We start from the raw sequence: 22915 nt of genomic DNA, 5'->3' as shown, positions 1-22915 counted from the left end.
CATTAAAACCTCTGTAACTCGGTACTGCAATGGTGATTCTTTCTGCATTTGGGAATCTAAAGCTTTATTTACCTTTCCCTCAGCTCTGTTCTCCCAGACCCTAATGGAAAATTCCACAGGGCTTCCCCATACCTGTTTTACAGGTCTATTGGCCAGGACACACCAGGAGCATTGCTATTTCTATATACTATATTCACATGCTGTGCAAGGAAGTCCTGTCTTACCCATCTGTCCTGATGCTTTATGAAGCAAGTTAAAGGGACATTGCATTTATGAATGTAAAAGGGACAAACCAGCACTCATTTCAGGAGTTTCTGCCAATTATATGTAAATATTTTTGCCTTGCTGAACTGAGGAACTGATGGTATACTTACTATTTATATTAATGGATTGGAAGGAAAGAAAAATTCAATTTAGTCAAAGTTATACAGGAGACGTGAACCAGATGGTATGTGGTTCACATTAAAGCTTGCTGCCCACTTTAATTAGACATCCAACTTGGCCTCAAGGTACAACTGATCTTCCAAGCTTGTAAAGCACCTCAGCAATATCTGGAGTCGAATGGCACAGAACTATGAGAAAATGCCCCGTTAATTAATGTGTAAGGGGTGAGGTTAAAACTGATCTTCAAGGGAATACTGACTGTGGACAGGAAGTGCCTTCCCAACACGGCTGTAGAGAGAGGAAATCAAGAACCAGACCTGCATAGCCTGTTTCAGGAGGGTATTACAGCAGGCTCCATCCCTTCTAACAAGTATGATGGATTCTAAGCAAAACTAAAGGTCTGTCCTGCCCTCTCGGTAACTTAAGGCACACACGCGGTGTCCCGACAGCTATCACCGGGCCAAATCCCCCACAGCAGCCACGTTTAGTGATGCCGTCGGAGTAAAGAGAGCGGGAGCTGTCCCGCAGCCGCTCACCAACCACAAGCGGTGAGAAACGGGCGACAACGCAATGGAGGGGCTCCCCCCGCCTCCTTCTCCGCACACCCGCAGCTCCCGCGGCATTCCCAGGCTCGCTCGCCCGCCCGCCCGCCTGCCTGCCTGCCTGCCTGCCCGCCTGCCTGCCTGCCTGCCCGCCTAGCCTGCCTGCCTGCCTGCCTGCCTGCCTCCCCGCCTGCCTGCCCGCACGCCTGCCTGCCTGCCCGCCTAGCCTGCCTGCCTGCCTCCCCGCCTGCCTGCCTGCCTGCCCGCCTGCCTGCCCGCCTGCCCGCCTTCCCTAAGGATCAGCGCGGATTTCCCCCCGACTCCACGGCCGCACACTCGCCCGGCTGTCACCATGGCAACACCCCTGCTCGTCCCCTCAGCGGCTTCAGCCGTGCTACCGCGCATACGCCAACCCCACGCATGCCCCGAAGAGATCCGCGGCTGGGTGGGGAGGGGTGTGCATACGCATGCGCAGCCCGCCCTAAGGTGCCTGCTCCGAGTCTAGGCAGAGCCAACGTGTGGCGTCCGCTGCGGCTCCCCCGGCCCGCCCGCCCGCCGCGGCCTGCGCGCAGCTCCCTGCCGGGGCGGGGCCAGCTCCTGCGGGCGCCCCAGCGCAGCCCCCGCCGGGCCCGTCCGAGCCGACGGCATTTCCGGGGGAGGGAGCGGGGCGCGGGCTGGCGGGGAGCGGCGCGGCGCGAGCAGAGTTGACTATATATGGTCAAAGACAGGGGAGAGCGGCGGGCCGTGCGGGCGCTTCCTGGTTTGTGCCGCTGGGCGCCGCGGGGCTGAGGCGGCGGCGGCGGGAGCAGAGGGAGAGGGCCAGGGCCGGTCCGCTTGCGCCGCGCCGGGCTGCGCTCGCCTCCCTTCCAGCTCCACCGCAGTAACAAGTGGGCGAAGATGCCGTACGAGATCAGTAAGCCCGCGGGGAAGGGGGGGACCGGAGCGGTGAGGGGACGGGGACCGGGACTAGGGGCGGGTGGTGGCGGTGGGGAGCCCCGCTGGCAGAGAGAGCGCCGGGCCGCCCGCCGCCGCCCTGGAGGCGGGCGCGGAGCCGGCAGTTCCTCACAGCCCCGCTGACAGCAACAAGTGACCGCGCCTGCCGGCAGGGTGTATGGCTGCGCGGCTGGCGTCCGGTACGGCCAAGAGTAAGCCCTCTTTTTCCTTTTTTTTTTTTTTAATTTATTTATTCCCTCTTTTTCTTCCTGTTCCCATAGAAAAAGTGTTCGCCAGCCTCCCGCAGGTTGAACGAGGCGTTTCCAAAATTATCGGAGGTGATCCTAAGGGCAACAATTTTCTTTATACCAATGGAAAGTGTGTCGTCATCAGAAACGTTGATGTAATGTATCCTGATTTATTTCGTTTCGTAGCGTAAAGCTTTTGCTAAGTTTCATTTTGTTTCCCAGCCTCTGGCCTTTAATAGCCCGTGTTTCATTCTCAGTTTGTGATTCCCATTGAGGTCATGGATCTGTGATCCTCAGTAGGGGAATAAGCAGAGTGCATGACTCAGGTAGAAAACCACAGGCAGCGACTGCAGAAACCTGTAGTACAATGTGCAGTTCTCTCCCTCGCTTTGCATAGGAATTGCAGTCGAGAGACTGGTATATTCAGGTTAGCCTTGTTCATCTCCTCGAATATTGCTGTTAGGAAGTTGAGTGTTGTGTTTGCCTAATAGATGAACACTTCCCCATTTGCTGTATTGAGCTTGTAAGAGAAACATGCAAATACTTGCAGACCCCATCTTTAAATATGCTAGTCCGTAGCTTTTTCCTCCACCCTTGCACTCCAGAAATCAAAACAGTTTTCAGTTGTTTTCAAGCTGCATGCATGTTGAGTTCTCAGCCCTGGTCACAGGGAACTTTCCTCATCGATTAGCTATAAGAATGCCCCAGTTAATGTTTTCAGTGGTGTGGAGGCTTGCTTTTTTTTCTTCTCTGGTGGTAACTAGAGGAATGCTAAGTGAGTTATTTAAATGACTTCAAAGATGGCATCCTTTTGAAAAGTATGGAGAAAACATTGCATGTCTAGGTATTGTCTTGCTACTACTTCTCAAAAAATACTTTTCTTCAAAGTAAATGCTTGTTCTGTAGAAAATCAGATTCTCCCCTAGATTTACTTTCCTCTCTTACTGCAGATTTGTCCTGCAGTGAGGAGGACTGCAGGGGGCTAGCTTATACCTCTCTGGAATTTTTAAGTCTCTGCAAAAATGGATTTGTTTATGGCTGCATCTGTGAATCACCTTTGTAAACTTTATTTTTTATGAGCTGTTTTCCTGATTTATCTCATTACTCCCATTATATTCAGATGATCTCTTTATTGTCATGCTGTAATACAGAAATTCTATTAGTAACTTATTTATTTTTTCAAATTTCTTTTTTGGTATCAGTTTAAATTCATCCACTTAAAACCAAAATTAAGCTTGCACTCTGTTTTCAGTGTGTAATGTTGTAAGAGTGCTTTGCTCTTAGTAACAAGCAAAGTTCAATTTTCTGAAACCAGAAGTCTCAGTTAAACACTGTAATGGCACACAAAGTGATGCGAGAAGGGAGAAAAGCCACTTTGCTTATGTTACAGTTTTTGCCCGTTATGGATTGTGACTTCTCCCTTGCACTATAATTAATGCTTATATGTCCCTACTTTGGGGGTTAAATTAGAAGTAAACAGTTCGCTTTTATCTTCCTGAATCGGCTCACTGAAGATTTGCCTGATGCAAATGTCAGTCCTAGTGTGAGCCAGAGCTCTGAGCACATGGCACAGTCTGAGTACAGGCGAGGTGGGATTGTGGGAATTCAGATTTAGACTGTTTAAACTCTCAAGGGAAGTTGAGAGCGAAAGTCATAAATCTCTGGGTTTTATGGTGTAATTCATGCCAATAGGCAAGCTGACCTAACAGGCAAGGAGGGTCTGCTACTGTTAATAACTGACAGGTGATGCTCTGCAGACAATTACAGAATGTATTGTAGCAGTGACACAAAAACTGACCAGAGCCTGTGTTATGGCTTTTGTGTTAAAGAATGTTGTGATTTGTTCATAACTCAACATGGAACTGTGTCCGCTTGTAGTTGCGAGCCATGCTTTCTCTGAATAATATAGAAGCCCCTATCATAGTTTGTAACAACCAAATGAAATATCGGGAGGTCTATGTTTAATCCCTCTGTGAGCAGTAATCTAATGAGATCGTTGTGTCCTAATAAAAACAAAAAAACAAAACGAGTCGTCAAAATGCAGTGATCGCTTTTCTCTTAAGTCTGAAGCCTGTCTAGTGTTAGCTAATCAGTGGTGATGGGTATAGCATTTGGGGTTAATGCTTGATCTTTGAGCATGATGTAGAGGTTTCATTTAACAAGAAAACCTCCAGGAACAGTGCTGAAAAAGCACTGTGAGAAGGACTAGTGATAATTGTAAGGTTTCATTCCTTATTAATATTTTACTGTTTTCGTGGGTCTAAGCCTACTTTGAAACTTGGAACTTAAACTGCTCACTTTCATACGTGGCTCTGGTTTCAGTGTTCAAAACAAGCCACATAAGCTTGCTCTTCTTGTTGAATCCAGAATTAGGTACTGTATTTTTCCCAGCTACCACTATAATCTTATCCAAAAATCTTTTTTTTTTTTTAGATTATTCCTGAATATTTTTACCATATCTTAAATTTGGGAGTCTCTCTTATGTTTAACCCCTTAAGTCAGTCTGTTTAAGACCAGTCTCTCATCTTATTAGCTTCCTGGACTCTTGAAGGTTCTTGCTGTAAAATAGCAGCTACTTACATATGCCATTAATAATGAATGGAGGGGTGGGGTGTTTGAGCTCCCTGTACTTGTAGATGATGCAGCTATAGAATGGGGAGAACATTATCATGTCTTGCTTAGATAAAATCCAGTTACAAAATGGAGAGAGGTACATGCTATAAATGCAGATGATTGTGGCTTAAGTAGGGCTGTAATGCACTCAAGCAATTTATAAAAGCAGGAATGAAAAAGAGCTGCTTCTTGCATAAGTAAGCTGCATTCTGTCTCCTGAGATGTAACAGTACTGCATCAGCAAGAACTCCTGCAAGCATGAGGTTGTCTGCTTTCTAACACAGAGCGGGTGTTTTAGTTTTTCCTAGTTGGATGGCTGAGTTGTACCATAATATCACGTGGTTTTCTGGTTTGGTTGAATAAATCTGCGTTAATCATAGCATAGAATCATTGGGGTTGGAAAGGACCTTAAGATCATCTAGTTCCAACACGCCTGCCATGGGCAGGGACACCTTTCGCTAAACCATGTCACCCAAGGCCTCGTCCAACCTGGTCTTGAACCCTGCCAGGGATGGAGCATTTACAACCTCCCTGGGCAACCTATTCCAGTGCCTCACCACCCTAACAGGAAAGAATTTCCTTCTTATATCCAACCTAAGCTTCCCCTGTTTAAGTTTTAACCCGTTACCCCTTGTCCTGTCACTACAGTCTCTAATGAAGAGTCCCTCTTCAGCATCCCTATAGGCCCCCTAAAAATAGCAGTTAAAATGGACTTTTGGTTTGACCATATGAGTCATATTTCTGGAGCTTGAAGATACCTGTTACCTTGCAGAATTTTATATTTTCTAAGGAGTGTATTATTGTTGTAGTATATTACTGCTGTATGTACTATATTTGGAAAAGGTTCAGAATGTCTTTTTACACAGTTCATTTGAGAGCAGATTTTTGCCCTGATGTCATCCTTTTCTGATTTGTGTGGTATTTCCATAGTTTAACACTTAATGAACTGTTAAGACACTGAGTCAGTTTTACTGTCAAACCTGAAGCACCTGAAAACGTATTCTAAGACTAAAGAGATAAAATCGTGATGGGGTGGCACTGAGTTTCTTTCAAAATTCCATCTCTTGATACTAGGGAAAATATCTTTCCCTGTGCTTTTCTACTAGCTTTTTAAACAGATTGCAATCAGTAAAAAAGAGCAAGCATTGTACACCTCATTGGTTACTGAGTGCTCTTGAGTACATGGTGGTGGTTAACAGCCACGCACTATGGTTAACCATATGCTTAATTTTCATACTCGACTTTAGTAGAATTTTTGGATGTGCGCTGCAGAGCACAGCTTGTTTAGTATTCTCCTTGGATAGTTGACTTACCTGGGCCAGCCCCATAGAAAGAAACCTTATGCCTGGCCTAATGTTTTCAAGGTTTTTCTACCTTTCAGGAGGTATTGGAGAGGAAACAGTCACAACAGTTCTGGCTGTTAGAGGAAACACTTTGTCAGTTGTTAGAAATTAGAGTGTTGCTTTGAACAGCAGTATTCTACTGTGTACTGCACTTATTATGTACTGCACTAAAGTATTCTACTGTGTACTGCAATGTGTGCTGCACTTTACAGTTTTAGACAATAGCTGTATTTAAGGTGGAAGGAAGGGTATGAGAGGAGGAGTGTGAACAGAATTTCTAAGTTTTATCTTTGAATATCTGATTTTATGCCTTTGAAAACCAGGAAATACAGCTCATTAACTTTATTTGTTCTTTAAACTAGAATCCTGCAATTGCTGACATCTACACTGAGCATGCCCATCAGGTTGTAGTTGCCAAGTATGCTCCCAGTGGATTCTACATAGCATCTGGAGGTAAAGTATCAGCACGAATGCTGCATGGGGTATGTGGACAGAGCTGTTGAAGTGCTTGATGGCAGAAGAGTCATAATGCTTCACAGAAGACGCACAGTTAATGTAACATGCTTCAATGGAATTACATATACGTGCCTGAGGAAGGAATGATTTATGTAGTTGTTCCTCTAACCTCTTTCCAAAGTAGTGAGTGTAGTGACATGCTTGGTCTTTAAAATTATTTAAATCAAAAAGAACATGGAAATGAACTTTAAATACTTGGTGTGAAGCATTAACGAGAACAAATCTTAGTGTAATGAAGACTTGTGTATGTGCAGCAGAATGGAAACTTATTTCTGAAATACAGGACTATTGTTTTTGTTAACAAACTTTGATTCATTGGTGGCAGGGGAGGGATTCTCGAAGAGCACATACCCATTTCTTTTCCTTTTTCCTTTCTTCCTGACTAAACTTGGCAAGACTTGTCATGACTTTTCTCACGTTTGTAACCTGAACTAAAAAGCTTTCTTTGGTAAGTTAACAGGGAAGAGGCTGATTCATGGTTTCTGTGTAATGCATGTGAATCAGTAATCTGAGAATGGGTAGCATGAATTTCTACAGCATAAATTTCCTGGATTGTTAATGGAAATTGCTGCAGTTTTGATGACTTACAAAGAACTAACCCTTTCTCTCCTCTTTTTAATAGAAGCTTGCTTCAAAAAAAATTTTTTTCAAGAGGACTGATATACAGTTGAAGAATATTGATAAATATAATACTATAACTTCAATTTCTTAAAAATATTTGCAGTTAATCAATGGATATTTTAACATCTGCTTGCCATTGTCCATTAAAAATGCTTCAGAAACAAGTAATGTGCCCAAATACAGAAATACTTTCTAAGTAATATATCTGAAAAGAAAACACTTTGAGTATGAGCTCCTTAGAAAGGGAGTCCAGACTTAGATGCACAGGTCTTAACAGAATTAGTAGAATTGGAGTTTCTCTTTCAGCAATTTAAAAGATATAGTGTTTTTTAAAACGTAAAGCTGGCTTTTTGCACATCAGAAAGATGTATTAGAATACTTATCTTTTAAGTAGTTGGAGAATCTTTAAGAACAGTAACAGTACAACTTTTTGGGTTTTCAGTTTTTTTCCCCCACCCTGATCTGAAAGCAGCCAGAGCCAGGACTTCCTTGGCTCAGTCTTGTGTGTGACCATATGTTAAATTGAGTACCTTAAAGTCCAGTTTGCATTCTTTATTCTACAGCTTTAGGTCTGTGCTGTACTTATCTCTCAGAATGACCATGTATTCTGTTCTTGCACCCTTGTAGATTTTCAGTCATCTATAAAAGAAGAGTTATATACACATAATCTGATCTGTGAAGAAGTTTTTCAGTAATGATCAGCTTAAGGAAGCCTTGCTCCTTGGGGAATATTCAGTTGACTTTTTTCAGACATTGTGTCATACCCAAGTAAATCAGTTTAGGCTGCAGTATTTCCCTTAAAAAGTGTCTTCTGCATGTCATTTATAAATAGTTCTGTGATACTGCTGAGCATGGGGTCTGAAGATAGTATCAGGCTGTTTAAGCTGTTTCTAAGTATAACATGTAAGATTCATTTCTCTATCTATAAATCTGCATTAGCCGTGCAACCTGCATTAATACTTCATGTGCTTGGTGAGACAGACCTTTGGCAATGTGCTTTGTGGCTTTTATGGTAATTTCTCTTACTGCAGTCATAAGAGATGTAGTAATGGGACATATCATAAAGTTAAAGCTTATGTGTACCATCTATTAATAGATGGAGCAATCAATTAAATTTTTAACTCTACATTAGAATTCTGCTTCAATAACACATTTTGTAAAATGGAGGATACTACATCTGTCCTTAGCAGAAGGGTGGTGGGTCCATGGTCAGGTCCCACAGAGACAAGGTTGCTGTATGCTTAAATTGAACTGTGAAGATGCACCAGTAAATGATGAACAGAATTCAAAAGTTTTATGCTAAGGTGACATATACATATCTTAGCACATGGTCTATTCTAAAACAGTGGCTTTAATAAAGGGTTCAGTACATACAGAATTTGCTGTGTGGGTATAGAACAGTTCCTCTGGTGATTTTTTAAATCTGGTAATGCTGCACCACAGTAATTGCTCCGAATACAAGCAAGCTCTAGGGCTATGCAAGGAAATTTTCATTATATTAAGCCATAAATTGTTATGACCTGTGCTGTGTCTGCCACGTGTGGCATTACAATGTTTGAATATACTGTTGGATTCTTTTGCAGTAATCCAGATAGTGCAGGTATTCGTGCACAACATGACGTGTGTACATGCTTCAGTATAGAAAAAAATATACTGATGAGTGTGCATGAATTGAGTTCTGTGGGGAAAAAATCTTTCTGAATGTTTACATCTATCTGGTATTTGGATGCAAAATGGGTGTGCTTTGAAGATATAATAAAAATCTGAAGTATTAATTTCAGTGCATCAGACACTATCCATCAGATTGTAGATGCTGGGTGGCTTACTTCCCAATGAGTGTGGGTAAGCTGTCTTGGGGAGGGTAGTATGATTGTTGGTTTTGTTAGGTTTTGGTTTTGTGGTGGTGGGGTTGTGTGGATTTCGTTTTAGGGGTTTTGTGTGTGTGTGTATGTAGCATGGATAATTGACACATACTGGCTGTACATTAGAGTTCCTACCCTCTTGCTGTGCAGGTTTTTTTGTGTGTCTGCAGAAGTTTTCTCCATGTTGTATATATTGCTGCGTGTCTTGAACATTATTATCTGACTATAAGCATCATTCAGTGAAATGGATGTAGTCATCAGTGTTCCTCAGTCAAGTAATTTGTAGTAGTTGTAATAGGGTAGGAAAAGAGGTTCCCTAGTGCAAGTGTTCAGTGTAGCTGAAAATCTGTACCCTGGCAGATCGTTAAATCATGTGACTGAGTCATGCTGGAACAACAATAGTTATATTCTATTTTATTATGGCAGATGTTTCTGGAAAGCTGAGAATCTGGGATACTACACAGAAAGAACACTTACTGAAGTATGAGTATCAGCCTTTTGCAGGAAAAATAAAGGACCTTGCCTGGACTGAAGACAGCAAGAGAATTGCTGTGGTTGGAGAAGGAAGGGAAAAGTGAGTAATTCTTTGTGTGTGTGTGTGTGTGTGTGTGTGTGTGTATACATACATATATGGTAAATCTCTGTATTCTAACAAAGCAGGTTCTTTGCAGAAAGCTTTTTACTCTTCAAGGGGAGAAAATCGTGGCTTGTTCCCTGTTTCAACTTCAAGCTGTTCTGCAGGAGAATTATTTATGCAGTCTTTGACAGCTGTAAAACTGGAGAATAGAGTTCTATAGGAATTTCTCAGTTTAAAAATTGTGGGGTCTTGTTTGTTTTTTAGATTTGAATATTATGTTCAATTATAGCTGTTAGTATGCCTTTGGTATAAGGAGGTATTCTAACTCTGGTAGAGTGGGAAGGAAGAACCACCAGCCAGTTCTCCTCCTCCTCTCTTATACCTCACAGATTGAGAGGACATGGCTGAATAAGAGTAAGAAAATAAAGGAAAAAAAGTGTATCTGAATTTTCTCCCTCAGCAACGCACCCATATTATTAGGCTTTATTATGGTAATAAATAAAATCGCAACCAGTTGTCCTAATCTGACTGAGGTGCTCATTAGTCAGGTTTGTGTCCTTTCTTTATTGTTTAAAGACTGACAGATCTTTAAGGTAGAGTAGTCCTATGCCTAAAGGTCTGAAAAACATAGTGCGGTCCTGTTCCCTGACCTCTTGCACCATTTTTTAATTGCCATCATATACTGTGTCTTTTTGACAAATCTCTCAGTCTTTCTATTTGAAAGAGATTTTGTCCTTTGTTGTTCCCTCCACCCCCACCTGCCCCTGGGTAGATACTCTGTAAACTTGTTCTCCTACTTCAGATTCTGCAAGTTTTCTGTTAGATGGATGAACTTTCAGTCTAGAATTTTGCTGAAGTGATTCTGTAGAATTCCTTTATAACAGCGATGCTCTGGTAGTTTAGTGCCACTGTATTGATTATACTATTTTTTTTTTTTTTTCCCTCAAGGAGATTTAAAGGTAGAACTGACAAATACTGTTATAACTCTTCTTCCTTAAACCTTTAAGTAGTTGTAAAAGCAATGCACCCAATTTAGGCCAAATAATCAGATTAATGATCTAATGTCGTTGTTATCCTAGCTTTCCACATTTGGTGTAGCGACTATGCAGGCAGAATAATTATTTCTTCCTATAAACTGACTGAAGAATATCTTTTTGATCTCTGGGTTTTAGAAGCTTTATACATAAAATTTGCTTGTCTGTCCCCTTCAGCAAATGTCTCCTATTGAAGATTAGATTCTCTCTCCAGCAAGGTCTCAAGTAGCCTTCAGGGAACTATGAGGAGCTTGCATGAGATTAACGAGATGACCTATTTTCTTTTCTTTGAGTGCAGTTGTTGGCAGATATTGATGAAGTTAATCTACGTGTAACTTTTATGAATTGTAGTTATTGTGTGCTTCTCTAACTAGATTCGGAGCAGTGTTCCTCTGGGATAGTGGTTCTTCTGTTGGCGAGATTACTGGGCACAACAAAGTGATCAATAGTGTGGACATTAAACAAACAAGACCATATCGTCTGGCAACTGGCAGTGATGACAACTGTGCCGCTTTCTTTGAGGGACCGCCATTCAAGTTCAAGTTTACAATAAGTGTGAGTTTAAGTTGAGCTGTAGCTCTGCTAAACTGTGCAGCAAGTTGACTGAAAGCTTTCCAACAAGCTTGCAGTTCTTGTCACAGCTAGCTGTCATTACAGAAGTTCTTGGTTCCTCCTTTTGAGGCATAGTTGGTGTCAAGTGGCCTTCTTAAACCTGTGTATAACTGGAGGCTTGCCTTAGTCCAAGAGAACTGAAATAAATGGGGGAAAAAAAAAAAGAAAACCTGAAGCACTTTTTCCAGTTTTCTTTTTTTGCTCTTCATCCTCTTCCATAACTGTAGAAGCAGGATGTTTCATCAGCCCTATTGTCGCTTTCTGAGCACTGCTTCCCAGTGCAGTTGTGTAGAATTTCTTAATAATCTCCAAGGTGCTTGATTCAAGAAATTTGGTGGTGTGAATGGAATTTTCCAATCTGCTTAAAAGTGCTCAAATCTGAAATCCCATGACAGCTTAGAAAAGGGTGAGTGTAGATACTTGGAAACATAACTGATTTCTATGAGAACTGCGTATATAACTTCTGTGGTCAGTTTTTGTTTCTGCATTTCTTTTAACTTTTGTTTCCTATTCTGTAAGTTAAAATCTTTTAAATAAATCAAACAAAGCTTGGAATTACCACATTTAAGACATTCATCATTACTGGAGGCCAAAGAAGATGAGAAGCCTAAAGCTACTGCAGCTGTTTCTGGTGGCAGAAGGCATGCCTTAAAAAAAAAAAAAAAAATGATTGCAGAGATACAGGATGTTACTGCACTAATAAAGTAAAAATATTTAGTTCTTGTTTTATTTTTAAGATGACAGTTGTAGGCTTTTTATTTTCTTAAATATGGTTCCTTGAGTACTCTTCGTACACTGACTTTTAGAAAGGATTCCATTGTGGTTCTAGAAAAGGAATTGTTTTGAGCTGTGCAATCCAATGAAATGATGTAGTTGCCTAATATATTTCTGAACTTAAGTTGATACTTGCATTTTGCTAAGCTGGTTCTTTTTGAGCTCTCAAGTCTGAATTGCTTACCAGTGCTGCTTACACTTGTTTGTGATACAGTCTTTCTTTTAAAGTGATATTTGAGTTGATATATCTGATTTGGGTACAGACTGTTGTATGGTTTAGGCCTTGAGGTATCATCAGGAAACATCATAGTTAAAGAAAGTAGGTTAAGAACCTGCCTTTCATAATACTAAAAATAGTCTTCCAAATCTCTTTGCATTGGCCTCATTGTGGTGCTTCCCTATTTAACGTGTTTCCTAGTTAGCATGGTTTGAATAGTCTCCTACTTGTAAATAGTCTATTTGGGGAGCATACATCAGTCTTGCCTGGCTACTTCCCTGAGCTACCTTTAGTGCAGTCTCCCAGAAATGAGATTCCAGTAAAATAATTAACTATTCTTCATGCCTGTGTCTTTTACAGTAAGAAGGATGAAGTATTGTTCTTTGTGTAAAACTTATTTGTGTGATGAAGCAAGAGTTTAAATGTTGCAGAAGAAGCCAGTGACCGGAGGGAAAAAATCTCATGGTTGCATCTAGCCTGCAGCTGTGGGTTTTATTTCCTGCCTATCCCTGAAACTGAGTACTCCTTCATGTGGCATTGTACTAAGTTGTTTGAACTCCATTGGCTACTGATGCCACAGTTCCCTCTCTGGACTATTCTCAACCCCCATCATCCTCTTCAGCTAGAGGCTAGACTTGCTCTGTAGCCATTCTCTACAGCAGGCATCTTCCTACACAGCTAATTTATGACTTGCGTGTAAGAGATCTTCATTGATACTGGATTGTCTTCTATGTAAAAAGAGTCTGTTCTTATCTTGTGTTCTGATTCTTACTTTTTTTTCCCCTATAGGACCATACACGGTTTGTAAACTGTGTGAGGTTTTCTCCTGATGGGAACAGATTAGCTACAGCTAGTGCAGATGGCCAGGTAAAAATAAAGAAATTATTTTTCTAGTGATTTTAGCACAAGAAGACTTTCTTGTGTATTTTGGGAATAGAGTTAGTAATGTAAAATACATGTTGCTTTTTCATGCCAAGAAATGAGTGGCTTAACCTTTTAAATAACCTCCTATAAAGCTGTAACAACTGATAACCAGTTCTCACTCAGCTTTTTTCTCTATACCATCTCCCTAGCATATTATTTCTACAGGTTATTTCGGAAGAAGCATATTAGACTTTTGGGATACATATGTCCTTATGGTTGTGAGGAGTATGGTCAAAATACTGAACTGATGGGTAGCCCAGTGTGGACTTTCCAACCCTAACCATTCTTTGATTCTATGACTCCCTGCTGATAAGGGCAGGTTTGACAATGACACTGTAGGTAGCTCCCCCTCCTACGAGGGCACGTTCCCATGACTGTAGTGCTAAGCAGCCACCATCATGGCAGGAGCCAAAAATGTAACATCTTCCAGAATTTCAAATGTCAGGATCCAATGAACAGAGTATCTTGCTGTGGTTATTTACAGTTGTAATCTCATTTGTTTAGTCTTAAATACAGGAATACTTGTTCCTGTTCCTTAAAAATCTAGTCTTTGATAAACCTGTAAGCATACCACGTAACAAAAGGATGATTTCTGTAGTGCAAGTAATAGTGTTTCAGTTGTTTTTGTTTGTTTTTTTTTTCTTGTTACTGCTTTTCCTTTTAAGTTGTACGTCTGTGTGCTCTCTTAAGATTTTTGTCTACGATGGGAAGACTGGAGAGAAAGTGTGTGCTCTTGGTGGAGGCAAAGCTCATGATGGAGGTATTTATGCTGTAAGTATCACTTCATTTGTGCAAATGGTCCGTAGTATTTCCAAGTTCATGGACTATGAAGTTTAGCAATAATAAATGCATTTACTATCTTGTGACATTTGTTTTCACAGATTAGTTGGAGCCCTGACAGTAGTCAGTTGCTTTCTGCTTCTGGAGATAAAACTGCTAAAATCTGGGATGTTGGTGCTAATTCTATTGTCAGTACTTTTAACATGGGATCAAATGTGTTGGATCAGCAGTTGGGTTGCTTGTGGCAGAAAGACCATTTACTGACTATCTCCCTGTCCGGCTATATTAATTATTTGGACAAGAACAATCTTAATAAGCCTTTACGCATCATAAAGGTAGGTTAAACTTCTTGTTGCACCCATTTCTGCAATAAGTGACTCGGTGTTTGACGCTGTCCAGATGGAGCAGTAACTATTGAAAAATGGTTTTGTTAAGTTAGCATTACCAGACAAGCCCTGTGTGATGTGAATCAAGAAGTTAAAATGTTACATGCATGATGCTGTGCTTTGTGCAAACATAGAGGCTGATTTTGTTTTCAGTTAAGGTTATCACCTTATTTTTCATAGCAGCTTTTAACCATTCTTGAGATGCAAAACGAAATAGAGCATAGATAGAAAACTACTGGTGGTGTCTCATTCTGTCAGAGCTAGTGTGTTATGAACAAGGTGACCAGGGTTACTGTGCAATTGAGCTTTAATTTTAGAATTTAAAGAGTTCTCTGACACAGCACTCTCCTGGGAACTTACATTTTTACATGAACTAGAAATGGATGTCCCAAATTCTTGCTATTGGTGCTACAATTCAGACAGTTGATGTGGGTACATGACCATATTTAGTCCTTTTCCATGAATCATAAAGTGCTTGAAAAATCAAACTTTGTCAATGAAAGAGGCCATGAAAGTGTTCTGGCCCAGCAGGCTAATAAGGATATTCATAGTGCCTATTCATTCTCTTTAAAAAGTAGTACATGGGAATAGCAGTGCTGCAACTGTTAAGTGACTGTGCTGTTAAGTAGTGATTTGTATTCTGGGTGACTTTTAATGCTTATGAAAAAAATGTTATTTTCTAGTTACCTACAGACCTTCTGAAATAGGTTTAATCTATGTATATGTTAAGATGAAAATTTGCCCATCAGTGATTATTTGTGTTCTGTTCACAGGGTCATAGTAAATCAATTCAGTGTCTTACAGTGCATAAAAATGGTGGAAAGTCCTATATTTACTCTGGAAGTAATGATGGTCATATTAATATCCTTTGAATGATAGTGGTATTTGTTCTAGCCTTATAGTCTGAGAACTAGTTTGGAGGAAAAAAGAGCGCTTTGCCAAAGGCAAAAACTTATGTTTATTTTACACAGGTGAATAGAAGTTAATTTTACTTTCCCTTAACTTGCCTGTTGTACTGTTTGCTTTTACACTTGCCTGCTAAATATAAACTAGTTCTTAATTTTTAGTTGTCACTACTGTGTGGTATGTAAATTGTTAGTATGGAGGAGCAAGTAAATGTATAAATTAGCCTCTTGTAACTTTTCATGTATTGTCATACACACAAAATACGTATGGCTTTTTCTCAGTAACATGCCATAGATCTTCTGAAAGTCATGTGTCTTGTTTTTCAGATGTTCAGGACAGAAAAACTTTCTGACCCATCTCTGACCTGTTATCATTCATTTCTCTTTACAGTTGTGGGTTTTTTTTTCTCCTGTATTAAGGTGTGGTTTTGAAGTTCTGTGACATACTGTGTTCTTTGATATCCCAAATGTCATCAGGCTTTCTCACTGATGACTTTCTTACTGAAGAGAACTTGTACTACTTTTGACACTTTATTTAACTCCTGTTGGTTTCTGGAGCAAAACACTGGGAATGCAGCCTGGTTTGCAAAGGGCACATTAAAGGGTGAGGTTGGGATGTGTTCAGCTAGAAGACTTGGATTTTTTTCAGTGTTCTGAAGCTTATAAGTAAAAATGCAGTCTTTCATCCTGCCTGCTGTGGTGCATTAAAATGGTATCACATTGGCATAAATGGTAGTAAATACAGGACTTGTTTCTTTACAAACTTGTAATGCAGTGTTAGTAGTTCAGACTGATGTTAACATACAACATCAGGGAAAGCCAGTGTTGCAGGACTTCTAACTATGACTCTTTAAAAAGTATTTCCTGTTCTCAGACCTGATGTTAATTGCTCCAGTATTTGCTAATGTCTGTGGCAGGTCATTTAGCTTATTACAGAACAACAGAGGTTCATTTAATAAATATTTTGAGGGTATGAGATTGACTGAACTCTGTATTGTCGAATCTCCATCCTTGGAGATGCTCGGAATCCAGCGGAATGGGCAGCCTGTTGTAGCTGACACTGATTTGAGCAGCAGGTCAGACTAAGTGATCTCAAGAGATACCTTCTAAACTTAGCTATTTGGTCAATTATTTAACTGTTCTATGATTCTGTATCTGACTGCACCAGTCTTTCCAAATGTTCCTTAATTCTATTATGCACATTATTGGGATTCTGAAACTGGAGAGAATGATGGCTTTTCTGGGAAAGGTCATACAAACCAGGTTTCTAGAATGGCAGTGGATGAAATGGATCAGCTGGTCACCTGCAGTATGGATGATACTGTGCGCTACACCAACCTTAGCAAGAGGGACTACAGGTGAGTTAAAATGTTGCCTTTATTGTAGCATTACATCCCTAATTATTCTACAGCAAGTTTTGTTGACTTATGTGGCAAAGAAATTTATGCTACAGTTTATTCAGGTTTTAAGTTACCATGGAAACTGTATAGAAATGATTGCTATACCAACCTTGCTTTTTTCTGTGACAACAAGAAATGCATCCCAGGCTTTTCAGTTTGTCTCATCCCTTCCACAGGTTAGGTAGAGCTCAATCTTGTATCAGGTGGTTCAGTTAGGAGACTGTGGGAAGGGTGCCCACTTTCTGATTCATAAATATCTGGGCATATCAGTAATAAATGTGGTTAGGAAGGGTGGGACGTGGCTGTTTCTTCATGGAAGCTGCAGTTGAAGCAAAAAACTTTAAAGAAAGCTGTGAAGGTCACCACGTAGTTTAAAGAAAAATAAATGAACTCCAGTGTAGTAACATTGACTTTCACTTAGCAGGTGTACTACCTAATCAAGACACTAATGCTTTAAACAGTAAACACAAGGAAGCTTTGCAGATTATTAAAAAATAAATTATACATTCTTGATAGTTAGTATCAGTAGTATTATCTGAATAGGCAATTCTGAGTAATGTTAGGCATGGGATAATTTCTTTTCTGCTTTGTTCTTCCTGCTTCTCCAATTTTGCACACCTTCCTCCAGTGGCCAGGATGCTGTGAAAATGGATGTTCAGCCAAAATGTTTAGCTGTGGGTCCTGGTGGCTATACTGTAGTTCTATGCATTGGACAAGTAAGTATTAACTTGTGGATTATTAACACAATTGCTCTGTTAATAGTGCTGTGTATGGTAATGTGATGGTTTCCAACAAATCTGTTTAGTGTGAGGTCAACTTGCACATCTGCAGAATTTCCTAATGACAGCTATGGGAAACATTCATCAGGATGCTTGCTAGGCTTGTCTTTTTGCATCCTGTACCAATTTGAAAGTCTTATGTATAGGTTTAAATCTCACATGGTCGGTTGTGTGAATGCATCAGAATTTGTTATCAATGCAGCTCTGTGCTAGAAGGCTTACAGCATCTGAATCGTGCTCTTGCCTGATCTGTTCAGTGCTGTGATTTTGGGGAAAGGATGTCTTGTTCCTGCATTATGGTTTTTTGTGGCTAATCCAAGTAGCCAGTTAACTAGTGCTGTTGTACAGCATAGGTAGCTCTAGGTTGCTTGCCAGGAGTGTTAAGATAGCACGAAGCTAGAGACTTTGCACCGAGGTTATTTTGTATCAATGTATGCGTAACTTCAAATGATTTATGCCTTCTCTATGGGTGCTAGTTTTATGCTTGGAACTTTGAGTAGTGTTGTTCAAACCTGTTTTCCATGTGAGTTATAATTCCAGTTGTCCATAGTATAGACCTGGGTACAAAGTTAAATTTTAACATTGCAGTATTAACTTTCTACTAACTTGGTCCTGCCTCCCTTCCTTAAGGAGCAAACTGGGAATGCAGTAAGCATTGCTAAAAATACTGTTTTGTCAGTGTTGCTCATGCTCAAACCAAATGAGGCAAAGCTGAAGGCAGTAGAGCATGCCCTGCACTACCTAATTTAGAGCGCATAGGTACTCCAGTGTGGCAGATTAGTTAGTCACTACATGAAGGCATTTATTTCTTTTTTTTTTTTTTTTAATTAAACTGTTCCCTTAAGATCAGAATGTAGTAGAGTTGTGAGCAATGAGAGTGCATTTGTATTTATGACTAAACTTTGTGGCTTAGTCATAGTTTTGTATTGGGCACTTTGAAGAAGAGTCTTAGTTTCTAATTTTCTATTTGCAGATTGTCTTGATGAAAGATAAGAAGAAATGTTTTGCAATTGATGACCTTGGCTATGAGCCAGAAGCTGTAGCCATTCACCCTGGAGGAGGTACAGCAGCAGTGGGAGGAGCGGTAAGATTGCACTTCCTAAATCTGTCCTGCTTTGAACTTGTAACTAGTAACAGAAACATTTAACACTAGGAGATGGCTTTAGAAGTAGTATGTGGCAATTTGTAAGAGCATTATTACAACAAGCAAGCTGTGTGTAATTGGTATTCCTGGACTTTTAATTCCCCAGGTTCTACCATTATCGCTTAACTTTTTATCTTGTATTTGCTGGTTTTGAATTGTCAAATTGTTTTTACTGAGTATATGCTTGAAGTAGGTAAATTCTAGAAACCAGGTCTGTATTCTAGACTTGGTGGGTTGTAGCCAGCATAAATGACAGGTTCTTTAAACTAGTTCTTAATATAAGCACTACCAGATAGAGCTGATGCAAAACATTCCTTCAGTTCAGTAAGCCTTCCTCTTTCTATTGTAAAGTGATTTTTTTTTTTTTGTACCTTTTCCCCTTCTTCACTATTAATTTGCAGGATGGGAATGTCCGTTTGTATTCAATCCAAGGAACCTCTTTGAAAAATGATGAGAAGTCTTTGGAAGCTAAGGGTCCTGTTACTGACCTGGCATATTCTCACGATGGTGCCTTTCTTGCAGTCTGTGATGCAAACAAAGTTGTCACTGTCTTTAGTGTTGCTGATGGCTATGCGGTAAGAATTGTTGTTTAAAAACAAATTGACTGGCATTTCATGTCTAAACCTGTTGTGGTGAAATACAATGTGGCAGCTGAGACTTCATTGTTAAATCACTATATTTGGTGTTTCTATGACTGTTAAACTGGTATTTCTAGTTAGCATCACTTTTTTGTTCACAACAGCCTTTGTGAAGCTTCCACATCATAAGAATAGGTGAGGAAATGTACAGCGTGGGTTGGCTACCTGTTTAATAGCGTTTAATAGCAAACACATGGCAGAGGAGTTGGATCTCCACAGGCAGCAGTAGTTAAATGTAAAAGATTAGAAAGTAATCACTACAAAGTAATGCATGTGCCTTATTCTGATCATCTGAAGCACTAGTGTGGTGGGGTGCTTCTTATGTGTGGGGTTGTTGGTGGTTGGTTTGGGTTTTTTTGGTGGGGAGTTGTTTGTGTGGTGGTGGTGGTTTTTTTTTTTGAGGGGTGCTTTTTTGTTGGATTGGGATTTTTTTTAAAGGGAAAAAAGTCAACAAAATATGTGCATGCCTGTTAGAGCTGGTATGCGTTTCTGGAAAATGGACAAGAATGCAGGCTCAGCTTGATAAGCATCATGCAATACAACAAAATTGAATTAAATAAAGCAGACTTGGCAATAAAAATTTGCTGGCATGGCACATGCTTTACTGTGGTAAGAAGTAAGCAAAGAAAGGGATACATTAGGGCAGGGAATCTTTTTTTTTTTTTTTTTTTTTTATCCCTCAATTAAGTGTCAACCAAGAACCAAAGAATGGGCAGTTTCCACTTTTCAGCTGAGTAGTCATTGTGTGTATCAGCCTGTAAAATCATTAAGGTAACTGAAACCACACCAAACTAGAAAAATGCAGATGGCATTCCACAGAAACATTGCTAAGTAAAAATTGAAAGAATTTTGTTTTTAGAAATATCTGTGGGGTTACTTTAAAAGTCTCTAAGCGAAAAGTAACTTACTGCATATGCACTTTACAGATCCAGCTTTCATCGAAAAAGTCTTAGATCTTTTTACAAAAGGTTTGGATTTTACCAGCCTCATAAGTGTGTAGATAAACAGCATAAAATGAAGCCACCAGTTGGTTTGTTTAGGGCATCCATCTGTACTGCGATGGATGTACAATACATCAGACAATGTACTTTGTCCGAAGTATTGCAGTAGCTTATTGTAATGCTACAGATTAAAAGCCAGGGATTTCCTGAAGTAGCTTAAGCTAATGAAGTAACACTGTATCTTTAACTTTCAAATAGGAGCATAATGTCTTTTACGGACACCATGCAAAAATTGTTTGTATTGCCTGGTCTCCTGACAATGAACACTTTGCTTCTGGAGGCATGGACATGATGGTATATGTTTGGACTGTAAGTGATCCAGAGACCAGAGTCAAGATACCAGGTATGTTTCCTTCAAAAGATTACTTTTGAGAGTTGCTAGTAGTTCTCGAAATCCAACACAGCTTTCTAGAATTAAGCTTTGAATGTTCCCAAACTAATTTAGCCTTTACATTAGTCTCTGTGTAGCCACATGTCCTGGGTTTAGCAGTAGCAGTCAATTTTTCTCCTTGGTAGCTAAACCCAGGACACCACAATAGCCAGAACTCTTCTGTTGTTTTGTAGTCACTTTTTAAAATATACTGTTACTATTTAATGCAGCTGAAAATCACATTTGGAATATGCGCTGAAGTTATTTTGTCAGCCTCGCCTTCCTAATTCTCTTCTGTTATTTCACACTGCCATGCAGATGCACACAGGCTACATCATGTAAGCGGCTTGGCATGGCTGGATGAACACACTCTGGTAACAACATCCCATGATGCTTCCGTCAAAGAGTGGTCTATCTCCTACAATTGAAATAATCCCTCTCTTTGGAAGGACCTAATCAGGGACTAGAACTACTGCAGTGGAACATAGCATTTCTCTTAAGAATCTGTATTGGCCTCTGGGTCTGCTATCATATCCTCATATCTTTACAGGGTGTTCATATCTGTAATTAAATGTACTTTGAAAGCTTTAGCCAGTAACAGTTTGCACATGAAAAGCACTTAAATTATGTCTGGAGCTTAACCTTTGTGCTGAACATTCCAGAGGCAACAGCCAAGCGAGTTGGTGTGAAAGGTTCAGGTGTGAAAGATTCAAACTCAATCAGTTGTTCTTTTCTAACCAAGAAACATGAGACTGTACAGCATGAGAGTAATAATTCTCATTTTTTCTAATTACAGAACATTTCTGTACTAACGGTCATAGTAAGAGTATTTAGTTGTGATCCGAAACCAATCAAGCTGTGTGCAGCTACTGTATATTGCTTTGCTTCTCTGTACTGCACCAAACTGTTGCCTCAGATTTTCTCCTCTTAGATAACAAAAAACGGGGTACATACATAATAAACTTTTTATGTATTTCATGTCAAAGTTTTGTGGTTTATTTTAAGGTGGAAGTGTGGGGTTTTGATGTACTTACTGTTGTGGGTATAATGTTTACAAATAATCATTGTGGCAACTTCTTGCTTCAGAAACACATTTGTTATTTTCATGAATTAAGAATGTCTGGTCATTTCAATGTCAGAAAATCATTCTGTTTTGAAGATTAAAGATATTTTCTGTTTGAAGGAGGAGAAGCATGTTATTGTTTAAAAAAAATGCAGTACTTCTACCACCTTTTTGAAAATACAGGAATTAAAGTGAAGCATTGTTATGACTTGAAGTGATTTTTTTTTTTTTAAATATAATGTTTGCTGAGTGAGTTTTATGCCTTTGCACTTGAGTAACAGTTGCATGGAAGCCATTATCCTATGCGAATGGGTTGTGATCTTGTTTAGTTTCCTTCTCCCACTCTGCAACACACATCAGTGATTTAAAGCCAGCTGTCTAGCAAGGGTGGAGGAGGACACTGATACAAAGCGGTAGGAAGATTTGTTACCATCTCTAGTGACCAAAAGAAGTTGTTGTCCAAAACTTTGGAAGATTTGGTAAAGAAAAGTTTGAGGGTTTGTTTTGGTTTGGGTTTTGTTTTTGGTGTTTTTTTTTTCCAAGTCTTGACTTAAGTCTTTTTTAAGTCTTCTTCAGTGCTCTTTGATTTTTATTAAGCTTTCCTTTCTATGTGGACTTGTGTGGTTGTTTTTTTGTTTGTTTTTTTTTTTACCAATCGTATTTCTAATGACACTAATTATACAACAAATAAAAACGCTTTTGCTGCTTCTCATACTGTAGACCATTGCTCAATTGCTGAAAAAGAATTGCCTGTCATAAATTACTTAAAAAGATATTTCAAAAAGGAAAAATGTTTGGGTTTTTTTTTTTTTCAGAAGTGGTGACCACATGTCTTCTGGCATGCCAACCAATATACACATTAAAACAGTTGATATGGGGTTTAGCTAAGCAGCAGAATATTTTGCATCATGGTTTCTTCATGCTTGCTGCACCTCTCCGTTAGCAGTTTTGTGTGTCTGTTTATTAACAATGCAAGGACAAGATAATATTTCAGAAAACGGCATGTTTGAAATCGGGCGTAAGATCTAAATGAACAAGATTTCTCCGTGTCTTGCCCCTAACCCTTGTTCTGCTGTTGCTTGTTGTGCCAGTCCCTGTGCAATTCACCCATTGTTCCCTAAGTCCCATCTGGAAGAGCTGCTATTGAATCTGCTCAGTGGGTTCCTCTTGCAGTTGAATCCCTGGCAGTTAAGTAACACTAAAAGAAGGATGAAACAGAAGTTATGTGGATGTTTGTGGGCAAAGAACA

General features: G+C 39.9%; 1 protein-coding gene across 1 annotated transcript; it reads left to right on the top strand.

Annotated features, from left to right (window-relative positions):
* The first annotated feature begins 1438 nt into the window (after positions 1-1438).
* WDR1 (WD repeat domain 1) lies at positions 1439-21891 on the top strand. Its single transcript, XM_061469184.1, has 15 exons — positions 1439-1839; positions 2141-2262; positions 6426-6516; positions 9489-9636; positions 11048-11228; positions 13066-13143; positions 13891-13971; positions 14082-14315; positions 15140-15227; positions 16473-16629; positions 17300-17387; positions 18424-18534; positions 18996-19169; positions 20432-20576; positions 20922-21891. Exons 1-15 carry the CDS (start codon positions 1824-1826, stop codon positions 21029-21031), a joined length of 1824 nt encoding a protein of 607 aa, XP_061325168.1. The 5' UTR covers positions 1439-1823; the 3' UTR covers positions 21032-21891.
* The last annotated feature ends 1024 nt before the right edge of the window (positions 21892-22915 follow it).

This window comes from Pezoporus flaviventris, unplaced genomic scaffold (assembly GCF_033815535.1).
Source record: "Pezoporus flaviventris isolate CSIRO_AGI_PZ_B2104156 unplaced genomic scaffold, CSIRO_AGI_Pfla_v1 ptg000002l, whole genome shotgun sequence".
In the NCBI taxonomy this organism is placed as follows: domain Eukaryota; kingdom Metazoa; phylum Chordata; class Aves; order Psittaciformes; family Psittacidae; genus Pezoporus; species Pezoporus flaviventris.
Note: the sequence above shows the minus strand (reverse complement) of the source record. Positions and strands in the feature narration are given on the sequence as shown.